This window comes from Aythya ferina (assembly GCF_964211825.1).
Source record: "Aythya ferina genome assembly, chromosome: 6".
NCBI lineage: Eukaryota > Metazoa > Chordata > Aves > Anseriformes > Anatidae > Aythya > Aythya ferina.
Genome location: NC_140303.1, coordinates 32,726,105 through 32,738,660, shown reverse-complemented (window position 1 = coordinate 32,738,660; position 12,556 = coordinate 32,726,105). Strand labels below are relative to the sequence as shown.

The window sequence follows — 12,556 nt, the reverse complement described above, 5'->3', positions numbered from 1 at the left end:
CCAGCAAAGAGCACCCATCTTTAAATATAGCCAGACGCTGGGTGCCTTGATATAGGAAGGACTACCCACAGCCTGAACGAGCAGCCTCTGCAGGACTGGATACCGGGCTAGATGGGCTTTCTGAACCGCAGCCGTGCACAGCAGCTCGTCTTGGTGATGTTTTTCACCCGGTATCAGCGTACCAGGGGAAAATTAAGCTGTGCAAAGGCACGCAACAGAGACTGAAAATGTGGGATGCAGATAGCTATGCTCCGCAAGCCCGCGTTCAGAGTTCAAAACACTAAAAAAGGGGGGAAAAAAAACAAACCACCACCCCTGGTGTCAGAAATACGGTCCGAGCTAGCCCGCGTCAGGTGTTTGCGGGCAGGGGATGGCTCCACAACCCGGGCCTCCCGCGGGGCCACCCCTGCAGCATCGGCAGCGCCCGGCCGCTGCCCCCGACCCCTCTCGGCTGCGTCGCCCCGGAGCAGCAGCCGCAGGGCTGTGGTGGCGAAAAACTTGGCTTTGGCGGTGCTGAGAGCCCAGCTCAGCGCTGCCCCCGCCAGCCGCCCTCCTCACGCTGAGTTGCCCGAGCCGATCTCGTTCCGCAGCGCCCCGGTGCCGAGAGGAGAGGGGATGCCCGGCGGTCCCGGTCCCCGCTTCCAGAGGCTCGGCTGCCGCCGGGGTGCGGGCAAACCCCCCCGGGAATCCCTCCCCGAGCCGAGCGGGGCCGCTTCCGATCCATCTCGCCCCCGGCTGCGGTGCGGAGCCGGCCCCACAGTGGCTTCGCCACTGGCACCAAGCGCACCCCGCTTCCCCCGGCGCTCAGCAGCACCCGCCTCTGCGGGACAGGACCCCACCGCTCACGGCTCCCCCCACCCTAATAAAGCGGAGCACAAACTCCTGCGGGACCCCGGGAGCTTCCTGGGAGCCCCCGACGGTTCTGCCCCTCGCTGGGATCTTCGCACAGCTGCCTCCCGTCTCCAGCCCCCCAGGGATGCTAAGCGGGGCTCCGGCCCCTCCGCCCCGAGGGTCGCCCTCTATCACCCCATCACTTGCGCCCGTCTCGGCGCAACTTCGCCGGGACAGCGGCCGCCCCCTCCCCGTTCCCTCGGCGCCTCGGGTCCCACCTGGTCGGGCTGCGGCGGCGGCGGGTTCCCCCTGCCGGGGTGCGCCGGCTGCTCCTTCATGGCTGTCATCGCAGGGGGCTCGGCTCGGCTCGCCTGGGCTGCTCTCGCCGCCTCTTGCTGCCGCTACGGCCCCGGGCAGCCCTCCCCGGGCGCCAGCCGCATGTCACCAGCCTCCCCTGGAAGTGGCGCGGCGGCGGATGGAGGAGGAGGGAGAAGAGGAGGAAGGAGGAGAAATAAGAAGGGGGGCGCGGGGCTGCCTCTACCGCAGCGCCTCCGCTGCTTAGGGGGCGCCCGGCACCGCCGTGCCCCGCAACGGGGGCTGCCCGAGCATCACCGCCGGGCGCCGGCCACGGAGCGCCCCGCTCCTCCCGCACCGCTCCGCTCCGCCCGCCGGGGGCCGGCCTGCCTCGTCCCGCCGCCGAGCAGCCAGCAGGTGTCACAGCGGTGCCCGCCGGCCTGGGAGAGACCATTCCGGCAGCACGGCACAGGGGCGGTGCAGCCCCACCGCCCCCGGCCCCGCCGCACCGCCCCTGGCCCCGCAGACCCCGGCCCCGGTGCCCCGGGAGGCGCCGCACGGTGCACACAGACCGCGGTCCCGGGGGCAGTGCGCTGGTCCCCTGAGCCCGCAGCCGGTTACAAGGTTTTTTTTTTTTTTTTTTGGAAGGGTTGATAACGAGGGAGGTTTGTTTCTAAGCAGGGAGAAGGAAAGCACGGGAAAGGTGAAGGTAGGTGGTAGCCCAAGGGATGGTGGCCACGAGTCCGTGAGCATTGTAAAGGAAGGAGAGAGTAAGAGCATGGAGGATTGGGGGGGGGCTGGTTGGTGATCCTGACAAACAGAACTGTCACTGTGCAGGAGGGGGTGTGCTGGGGGGGCAGCGCAGGGCTGGCGGGGACAGCCCCAGCAAGCATAGGTCCCTCCAAGTGCCAGGTGGAAGGGAAGCTTGGAGCACCTACCATGAGAAGTGGTGAGTCTCACTATTTTCCACCGAATTGAGAAGAAAGGTCAGTTCCAACTGGGTGGCACAAGCAATTAATAGCAGTGACAATGACCAAGATTTTAGCCTACAGTAGAAACACAGGACTTAGGAATTACAGCCCAGTCAGCCCCACAACACAGAGCACTGAGCATTATTTCCGCATCACCCACCACTGCATCGACTCCTCCACCAAGAACAGATGCAATTTCGTTTCAAGCTCCAATAAAAGTTCTAGAGAAAATAATCAGATGAACTTTGCAAGCACCTAGCCGAAAACTAGATGCTGACTAATAGCCACCATTAATTTGTCAAGCGCAGACCATGTCAAACAAATCTAATTTCTTTCCTTAATAGGGTAACAGGCCTGTGGATAGGAGAGCAGTAAATGTCATCTATCTTGATTTAGAAGGGCTTCCAGCACTGCCTTCCAGGACAGTTTAGCAAGATAGAGAAACATCATGTGCATAAAACTGAGTATCTGATCATCTCCCGCAGCTACCAGCCACAAGGCAAGCAGCAAGGGGCCCCCAATGACCCCCCGAAGGGGAGCTGCCCATGTTCCCACCAGTACCAGGGTGGTGGAGCATGTTGAAATGGATTCATGAGCAGTGCGAAGCTGAGGAGGATGAGCAGCATCTTGGAGAACACCAGCAGAGCTGAAAGGAACTGAACCTGGGCTCAAAGACTCACAATTGAGTCAGAAAGGGTGTGTGCAAGGGATGGAGAACAGCAGGCTGGAGCACTTTTTTGGAGGAGAATCAGGGAGTTATGGAGGACCTCAGCAGGACACTGCCTTACATTCAGATCTATCATGAACATGACAGTGTCCTGTGACACAGGAAGAAATCCTGACCTTGTCAGTGCTGGCAGAGCGCAGGACAGCACATACAGGGACAGAGTCAGCAAATGCACCATGACACAGATGTGTAGCAAAGATAACCAGAGGGCTGGCAAACACACCCTCTGAAGAAAAGCTGAAAACTGTTGGGATCAGTTAGCATAAAGGAGAGAAAATTGATGGCAGATACAGAAATACTGGTTGAATGCTTAAAAGGTACTGTGAAAGAATGAAAAGAATCTCTTGTGTACAAAGTGGATGGAATAAATAGTAGGTTTAAAAAACAGGAAGAAAGATACATGTGGAATATGAGGAAAAAAAAACCAACACATTTCCAAAGGGTGGGGCAGGAGCAAAGCAGTGGCATGGGCTGCCTCTGGGGGCCCCCAGCCCCGGAAGCTGGATAAAAACATCTCCCCAGAGCATGAGGAGTACAGATGGTGCCACCTAAGGTAGAAGAACTGTCTAAATTTAGCAATGATCTCTTTCTTTCCAATATGACGCCAAAGCTCACCTGCAGCCCACTGCGTGCGACCCACCTTCAGGAGCTCACGGCGAGGACACACATTACTGACCCCAGTTGTCAGTCTGTGAGGTTGCTTTCTCTCAGCCCAGGAATCAGCCATTCCTGCACTTACCTCGACACCATCCCTGCCGTTACCCCTCCATTTCACATCCTTATTTTCTCTCTCTCAGTTCCTTACCTAACAAACTTCTCTATCGCTGCTGCTGTCAGCCCTGTCCCTTTACATTCTTGCCTTCTGCTGCTGTTTCTTTTTGTATAACAATTGTGCCATGTGAAGAAAAAGCAAAAAGGGCAACCAAGACAGCATCTTTTGCACATCGATTCCCCCTGCTCTGCTTTACTTCTCTAGATCAGCCTTTGCTGCCAATCCTTCATTTCTGCTGGCTGTGTGCTGCAGGACACAGGATCTTATTTTTTCTGGGTAGTGCATAACAGGCAGAGACTTAGATTTTGCCTGTGGCCTCTAGGTGCTACAGTAATACAAATAATAAGCCTCAGAAACAGACATGTTCTGATTCATGCTGTTTATGGCACAGGTCTATTGTAACTCTACTAATTACCAAGCCCCTATCAGAACTAAAGAATTCTAATGATTTAGGGTTTGAATGGATATGTTTCAAAGAGAGATTGCTTTCAGCTTGGTTTTGATGAGATCCATTGTGTTGGAGCTCCACTATTAATCAAGAAGGAAAAAGACATTAGCAGTCAGTTTAGCTGAAGTTTGGTTATTCGCTATATTCACAGTGAGTTTTCTCACTATAATGGGATGGGATCTGCAGCACTGGTCTCATTAAAGGTCATGCGTGCTGCTTGTTGGGTATTCAGAAATAAATCTGAACTATTTGAAACAAGTATTTGGGGGCTAGGGGTTTGGGGAGTGGCTCTATACACACAGAGGAATCTAAAGCTTCTTGAAATCAATACCTAATTATTAATCACTATTTAATAATTAACAATCTCAATCTCATTAATAACACTCAATCATCCCTTTTATCATTGTTTTTGAGTGCCAGCTCTTTGGTTAGTAGTATCACTGGCTTGGGGATAACAAATTAATTCAGTACTTTTCAGTACTGCCCGCACAAAATTTTATTTGGGTCTTTTTTTTTTTTTTTTCTCTTCTTCCCCCTTTTAATTACTGTTCAAAGTCATTTGACTGGATTGTTTAAAAGAACAGTTGTTTTATAGCCAGTAATGGGACACATCTTTGAAACAGGAGCCTGGTACTAAAACTAATGCCATATGGGTAAAAGCCATTAAGGTGTACAGTATTTATGGCAGTTTCTTGTACCATTTGCACCAAAACGCCTCATTGTATCAGCAGGAAAATCATTTACATGCCTTCTAAAGGCCTGGGTGAAATAGCTGTGGAATGAAATGGAATTGTGTTCTCATTAAGTTCTTTAGAGAGTCATTGCATTAATTCATATAAGTTACCAACTGACCTGCTATCCTACAACCTGCTTGTTATTTTCTCCATTTTCCTCATCATACACAAGATCTGGATGCACAAACCAAGATGTAACACGAGTATTTTACAATCCACACAAATAGAATATGGAATCCATTGGAGCGTTCCTCACTAATCACAGCATGCATTGTGTGCCAACTCAATACCACAGACTTTTCATTAGCAGAGCAGGCTCATGCACAGTGCTGATTTTGGACATCCAGGTGAGCCTGGTAGGGGTGTAAAAGGGCAGGACATACGCGCAAAGTGAAGGATGCTCTGAACAAGGGAAATTCTGTCTTAAGAAACCCATTAGCCTACATGGCTCTCTGGGTTCCTGACTGGCAACCAGCTCAGGGGAGAGCAGTCACCGAGAGCACCCATGGGTGCCATGTGCTCACCGCTCAGTGTCCCAGGAGGTGAGTTGGGAGGTGCTGATATAAGGACACAAAATCTGCTGTTAAATGGAGTCCTATCTCTCCAGAGATATACCTGCAGAGCATCTGGCACACTGAAGGTCTCGTCCCTTCCTCAGGGAAGGGGTTTATCTTTTGGTAAGTCTGCTTATGGGGCATTTTACAAGGACAAAACCAGGATGAGTGGAACTGGTTGTTTTGTTTTCTGCTTATATTCAATGGCACTCTGCACTGAGTAATTGAGATCTGTACAGCTCAGTGAAGATGTAAATACTACTTGACCGCTAATTATAAGCATTGCCATAAAAATAAAAAGCCCATTAAATCTTCTACATCCAATTGACCCATTCCTACAAACAGCTTCTGCTTTTTTGCCATTAAGCCAATTGAGTGAGATCAAAAGGGTTTCACAACCTGCACCAGCCAGGAACTTCAGGTGTTTTTTCATCTCTTTTTCACCTCAGCATCGTGCCACCTAAGACAAGGCTGCAGTTACCCTACCCACACCCTCCATGCATCCTGGCACTGAGGAGTTTCTGAAATCTGTAAGGTCAAGGCTTGAGAGTTTCTCTGTGGCTTTTTTAAAATCAGATCTTATGAATATACTCTGATTATGGATTTCTGATTCCTCTTAAATCTGTAGCAACCAGCCTAAAAAAAAAAAAAAAAAAAAAAAAAAAAATCCTTGAAGTTATAAAGGTGAACTTAAAAATCAAACTAATGTAATCAAACCCAGGAAAAGTTAGGCTGATTGCTCTTTGCTGGTGTTGTAAGTGGAGCTGCGGGCTTCCAAAACTAAAAATACTTGAGGGGAACCACTCAGAAGTACACAAACCTGACAAACAGACAGGATGTGGGTTTGTACAGAGGGCTTTGGTTTTAAATGACAGAATATCTGAAGTTTCCCACTTAAATTCTTTTAGAGGGGAAAATTCCAGTCACCTTCTGCATTCAGGAACACCTTATATTCTAGTGTCTGTTTCAATGAAAGGTTATTTTCTTTGTGAATAAACTGTACTTGTGTTTTTCTCTTCTTGTCTTGTTTTAGAAAAACAATTAGTGCAAACACTGAATTAATACAAATAAATGCAAATATATTCCAGCAAGGTAGTTACAGGACTTATTAAAACACACGTGCAAATATTTCAGCTAAACTATACTGAACAGGGCCATATTTCCAAAAATATCTCTCACTAACCGGTAAAATGCACAGTCAGCATTCAGGAACGGTTGAAGAAATGGTTCATAGCAGAAGAGCACAGGAACCATGATTTCACCACCTCCGATTACTTAATGATGTATAGAATCATAAACCACAGCACTTTCCAAGAGAAATGGGGACATTCAAATACGTACATCCAACACCACTGTCTGAAATGCAGGTGACTACGACAGTCACCATGATCTTGAGGTCTCTTCCAACCTAGAAATTCTGTGATTCTGTGATGTACCACTGTAGGTGTCCAGAGGTATCCAGACCTGCAGAGAGTCCTGCAGGACCTTCCACCCCGACCTCACTGGGGGTAGCAGCCAGAAGCCAGGTGTCATTACAGAGCACATCCTTACTGTGACCCACAGAGATCTCATACACTCAGAAGAAACGTTTTGGCTTGCCACAGTTCTAGACAACTTTCTTGATTATATTCAGGAAACATTCCTCCTTACCAATGTTGCAAGGAGGAAAATTGCAAAACTTAACTATGAAGTGAAAAACAATGTAGTAAGTATATGCTGATAATAACAGTATATAATACATATAACAGTATACGCTGATAATAACAGAAGTAAAAAATAATTGAAGCCAGAAAATCAAAGAAAATACTTCAATACCCATGCCCTTTACTTTCTTCCCCCTTTGTAAAACACTGTAAAAATCTGCATAATCCCACAGACTTTTTTGATCAGACTTCATTCCTGCATGACAATTGTGCTGTTAAATATTTTCCAACCAGCTCTAATTCTCTCAACAAATAAATCAACAAGCATTATGATGCTAACGATTACAAACCAATTTTCTATTGAGAACTGTATTTTCCTTTAAAACAGAGACATTCTGTGCATTTTATGCTGAAATTTCTAAAAAGCATCTAACACAGTTTGTTTCTAAAAGCAGTAACTGTGCCTGGCCACCATAATTCTACGATCTCTTAAAATACTGGCAGAAGGAACTGCAAATCAGTGAGGCCTGTTTTCTATTCAGTACCTTTAATTCTGATTAGGAGGCATTGAATAGTGTAGGTTTTATAATCCTGGAAGACTTATTCCTAGGTCGAAGGGAAGGATAAAAGATTTTGTACACAATTATAGCACTGAGCTTTTTTCCAAAATGATAGTACAATAAGAAATGGAGCTGTCACAGAACTATATGATAAGAGCCTATTCATCCATAACACACATTATATAATGGAAGGTATCAAGCATTTGTATCATAACACACGTATATATTATTGAAGATTTATATAATACCTTTTTTTTTTTTTTTTTCCCTAAAAAGGATCTGAAATTGTTTTACAAACTGACATACAAATTATCCATGCAGAAAGTTATTCATCCATCAGGGAAGCACAGCTACAGCCCAAGGCAAAGAAGGGCAACTGCATAATACAAGTAAAATCTTCAGTAAATGAAGAAAGTCTTCTCCAGTCAAGAGCACAAGGAAGACATTAAGTAAACAGCATGTAAATGCATGAGATTTAGGAAGAATCTTGCTTTTAACATCCTAGTTCTTTAAAAAAAAAAATACAGCAGGATGTCACATTGGCCATCACAATATTAAGTGTAAGTATCCTCTTAACAATGTTTAGTGCAGTAATAATAGTTATAATCCTAATATTAAATATTAAGAATTTATAAGAATATTATTAAAACACAGCAGTGCAATGAATCCAGCCTCATATTGGAGAACTGGCTCAGAAAGAAGCACTCTATCATCTCCAGACAATGAAACAGACCACATTTGGGGGACACTAAGCAGGTAAATTTAAGAGGATGGTTGAGAAGTCAAACACTGGTGGAGGGCCTGGATAAGCTACACATACCAGAGGGTTTATCCAAGCATAATTTCATATTATTTCCCTGCTTACACAACAAAGTATTTGAAAAACAAAAGTAACCCCCATACAACACTGCCATTTGAACTTCAAGTGGCTGAGCTCCCACTTCACTCTGAGTTCTGATCTCGGTGACCAGACATTTCCTTTGGAAAACAGTCTCTAATATCTTCACAGCATTTTCAGCTTGGCAGTCATTTTAGCACTTTTGCTCAGTAAAGAAGGTAGCAGAGATACTTAAGGGTGCTTACAGAAGTCATAGAACGTGATTTGAGGCGAAAGAGAGCGCTTTCTCTTTCAATATAATTATCAAGAATCTCTAATTAGAAGCAAACTTCGTAAGAAAAATGCAGATAGTGGGAAAGTTAATAGCACTGGAGTATTAGGAGGACGCTTTAAGAAGTGTTACAGAAACTCTGGGACTATTTTTAACCTTGAGAATTGGACACAAACCTCAGACTTCCCTATCGTGTTGATACTGTCCTCTCAGAAGGCTTACAGAGGACCAAATATTGACACAGCAGTACTTTGATTCTAAATAACCATCTAAAATCCAGCCTTAGCATCATTACTCATCTGGGAGCTACATTCAGAAACCCTCTTGAGGATTTTGACAGGCTATCGGGCAGGAGAGGCAGATAAAGAATTGCTGATGCTTCTAACCCTGCAGAATCCAGAGGGTTTGGGAAAAAATGCTATTGAGGAGACAAGCAATCCTTCACATCACTCTCATAAGCTAAACTGAGCATACAGTTAAAAAAAAAAAAAAAGTTAAAAATCACACAAGCAAAAAGTTAATATTATGAAAGCATGAAACTTTCAGGCAGACTACTTGGTTGAGAAACTGAAATTAAATTATAGAAAAGAAAATAATTAAGAATCTAAGGTAGTGACATGTAAATGTCAGGAAAAGGAAAAAACAGCTGCAAGAAGCTGAAGTTTTTGCACAGACAAAATGTAAACAGCACTATAGAATTAATAGGATACATTGCAGCATTTGGTTTTGTTACAAAAGTGTAATAAACTGCTCAGAAGAATGAACAGATAGAAAGCTGTCCTGGCTTCTGCATCCGTAACACACATCCTGGTCCTGAAGTCTGCAGTTCAACAAGTCAGAAGGAGTTACTGTCTTCTTGAATGACTGAGTAAAGATAAAAGGGACTACGAATAAAAGTACTATACTATTGGAGTCGTTCTTTACCTTAAAATCAAGAGGAAACCTGAATCTTCACAAATATCCCAAGATCCACATTCCTACATTTAAGCAAGTAAAATGCAGAAAAATCCAAAGAAGGATCAGACATCAAGGAGGATTTTTATTATATGAGTCTGATGGAAGAGCAATATAGGTGTACAAAGATGACGTGCCAACGTTCTGTATTCATCGGGGACCATATTTTATGTTTCTAAAAGAAAGAATAAACCACTAGGGAAATGCATTAATATAAAAACCTGGTTACAAATCTGAAGTTGGAAAGTTATTCAGATGAGATTAGTATGAAAAAATAAGAAAAAGGTTAAAAAAAAATAAAAGACTTGAGCACAGGCACACTTCAGAAAGAAGACAGAAGAAACAAGGCTGATATTTCTATTACTTTTCATACAAAAAAAACTAAATGAGACCAGATACTTGGTTAACTATGCCCTAACTATTGTGAAGGCCAGAATATAAAAATAAATAAATAAACCAGGTAAATTAATAATCAAATCAAGTACATTCAAAATAAGCAAATCAATCCTACTGAAAAACATTTGAAGCATCAAGCAATCTCTGAACTATTTGAGAGCTGAGAACTTGAGAGGGACAGAATAATTCTGGAGAAATGGTAAGAACAGTGACTTTTAACAAGAAAGAAGAGGCAAAGTATACACAGGCAGCTGAGACTTTAGTTCTCCAAAAATAAAAATAAAAATAAAAAAATATCTAAACAGCTTAAGCTTACAGAAGAAAAGAACAGACAGCACTGATTTACCTAGACTAGTTAATATCCAGTTAATCTAGTTTATTTCTTTAATCATCTGTGAACAATTAAGAGAAAGCACTTTAAGAGTTCAGAAACTGTATCATGTGATCTTTTCATAAGAAAACAAGATTTAGATAAAATTGTTATTGCACATAAGGTTTATAAACTACACAAAATGTTACTTCTTAACATTTAATTGCCAAAGGGGGAAGTATTTTCAATTAGGGCCTTTCAGAGATTTGTGTGCAAATCCATCATTATTTCAGTCATTAAAGAGTACTTTTACAGATATTTGCTGGTACATTCAGACTTGGGAACATATAGAAAGTGCATTACAAATAACGTCAAGAACAGGATCAGCATTCAAAATAGGCTTAATGAACTGGAGAAATGATCCAAAATCAACAATGTGAAATTCAATCAAAATGCGTGCAAAGTGCTACCCATACAGAGCCACAATCAGGTGCACAAAAGCTACAAGAGGCAGAAGTGCAGTCCAAAAGCAGCACAGCAAGGTTGTTCCATGCTCCATTCTGCAGTGTGCTACGAGATAAACATGACTCAGAAGTGAGATGCTGTTCCCCCTCCACCCCCCCCCGCCCCCCCAAAAAAAAAAAAAAAAAAAAAAAAAAAAAAAACACATTTCAGTTCTGGGAGAAATGAAGAGCAGGGCTCATATACATGCCTGCAAAAAAATTATTTGCTCTTCTCAGTACCAGTCTTATGGGTCTGTGACTCATTCTACACTGCACAAAAAAAAAAAAAAAAAAAAAAAAAAAAAGGAAGGGAGCAAAGGAAGGGAGCAATAGGAGCAATAAGGCAAGCAGTTACAAAGCAGTTACAGAAACTTCTGAAGAGTAGTTAAATAAGTTGGATTTGTAAAGTCTACTGTGTGGAAATGCAAGCATCTTCAGCCCAAGAACCACAGGCATGGTTCAGGAGCATGCCTCCAACAATAACGTATTTCCCTTGTCAACAACCAGATCTTGGCTGAGTAGTACTGTCAGGGGTGGTTTACAGGCACTTCAGGAATGGACCAGATTTTAAGGTGTTCCTTAGTTCCCTCAGTTTTCCTGATCCCTGGCATCCCCTTCCCTCCCCTCCCCTCCCACGCTTGGATCCACACAACAGGTGAATACAGCTGCAAATTAACTTTTCATCCATCCTTAGACTGCAGCATAAATAAATCCAATGACACTTTACCACATACCTGAAATTAAGCACATGCTTAAGTGCTTTGTTCAACAGCAATATACTTTAAGCACATACTTTAAAACTCTGCAAACTGTGTCTTTATAGCTTTCCAAAGTCATTACAACGGTGACATGGGTCTAAGTTATTGCTGCATGGGAATGTAATTGTCTAATGTAAGAAAGAGACCTAGAAAAGGAAAGAAGAATGCAAATGAATACCGCTAATCTTCATTCAGAGTGTTCACATTTTTTTTTTTTTCCCCAGAGTAAAATGATGAAAATGATAACCTTCTGCATAACCCTGTTGTCAGAGAGGTATTTTCTGAAATGCATTGCAAATTTTAAGTTACCTGAATTTCTCACAGATGATGGCAGGCCACAGCACTGCAGTACATGCATGTGAATCTCAGATCAAGGCATGTGCTTGGTCAAAGCAGCTTGACCCAACACAATAAAATATTATTTTAAAGCAGAAGGAAAGTGAGGACTTTCTGAATATTTGAGGGCCTTAAATGTATGTACATATATAATATATATATATATATATATATATATCTAGAGAGAGAAAGAAAGGAAAAAAACTGTGACAATCCAAATGCTTTTCATCTTTCTTTTCCTGGCTTTACACCAAGTAAACATATACTTATCTTGACCCTTGGGTTCCAACATCGACAGTCACCTCAGTTCAGTCAATATGTAGCCATCTGATCAAAAGACCTTCAACAGAAGTTAATACCTGTGTTTTCTGATATGGCAGCAGGCAAAAGAACCTGAAAGACTGCAGTTTAGTATATTATCTGTCAGGGTGCATAGTCTTTTTTTTATTGTATATTTTATGGTATGCTTAAGCTGTACTTAATTACTTGTTGCAGAATGAAATCTTTACAAGGGTATTCCATATTGCACCTTTCAACTCAACTTTAAAGAATGACATGTCTTAGTATCTGCCTAATCTTGAAGCACAGTCTTCCATTAAAGAAAGTCATATTTAAACCCAAAGATTTAAACATTATTCCTTAGTAAAATCTATCAG

General features: G+C 43.6%; 1 protein-coding gene across 5 annotated transcripts in view; it reads right to left on the bottom strand.

Moving 5' to 3' along the window:
- DPP10 (dipeptidyl peptidase like 10) overlaps positions 1-12,556 on the bottom strand; it is a 481,130-nt gene that overhangs the window by 258,197 nt on the left and 210,377 nt on the right. Inside the window, exon 1 of one of the 5 annotated variants that reach the window (XM_084523649.1) lies at positions 1,110-1,455. The exons of the other annotated variants lie outside the window; for them this stretch is intronic. Coding sequence (XP_084379775.1) covers positions 1,110-1,178 — 69 coding nt within the window. The 5' untranslated portion in view covers positions 1,179-1,455. Of the gene's footprint in view, positions 1-1,109; positions 1,456-12,556 lie in introns of those variants that run through there. 5 annotated transcript variants of the gene reach the window in all.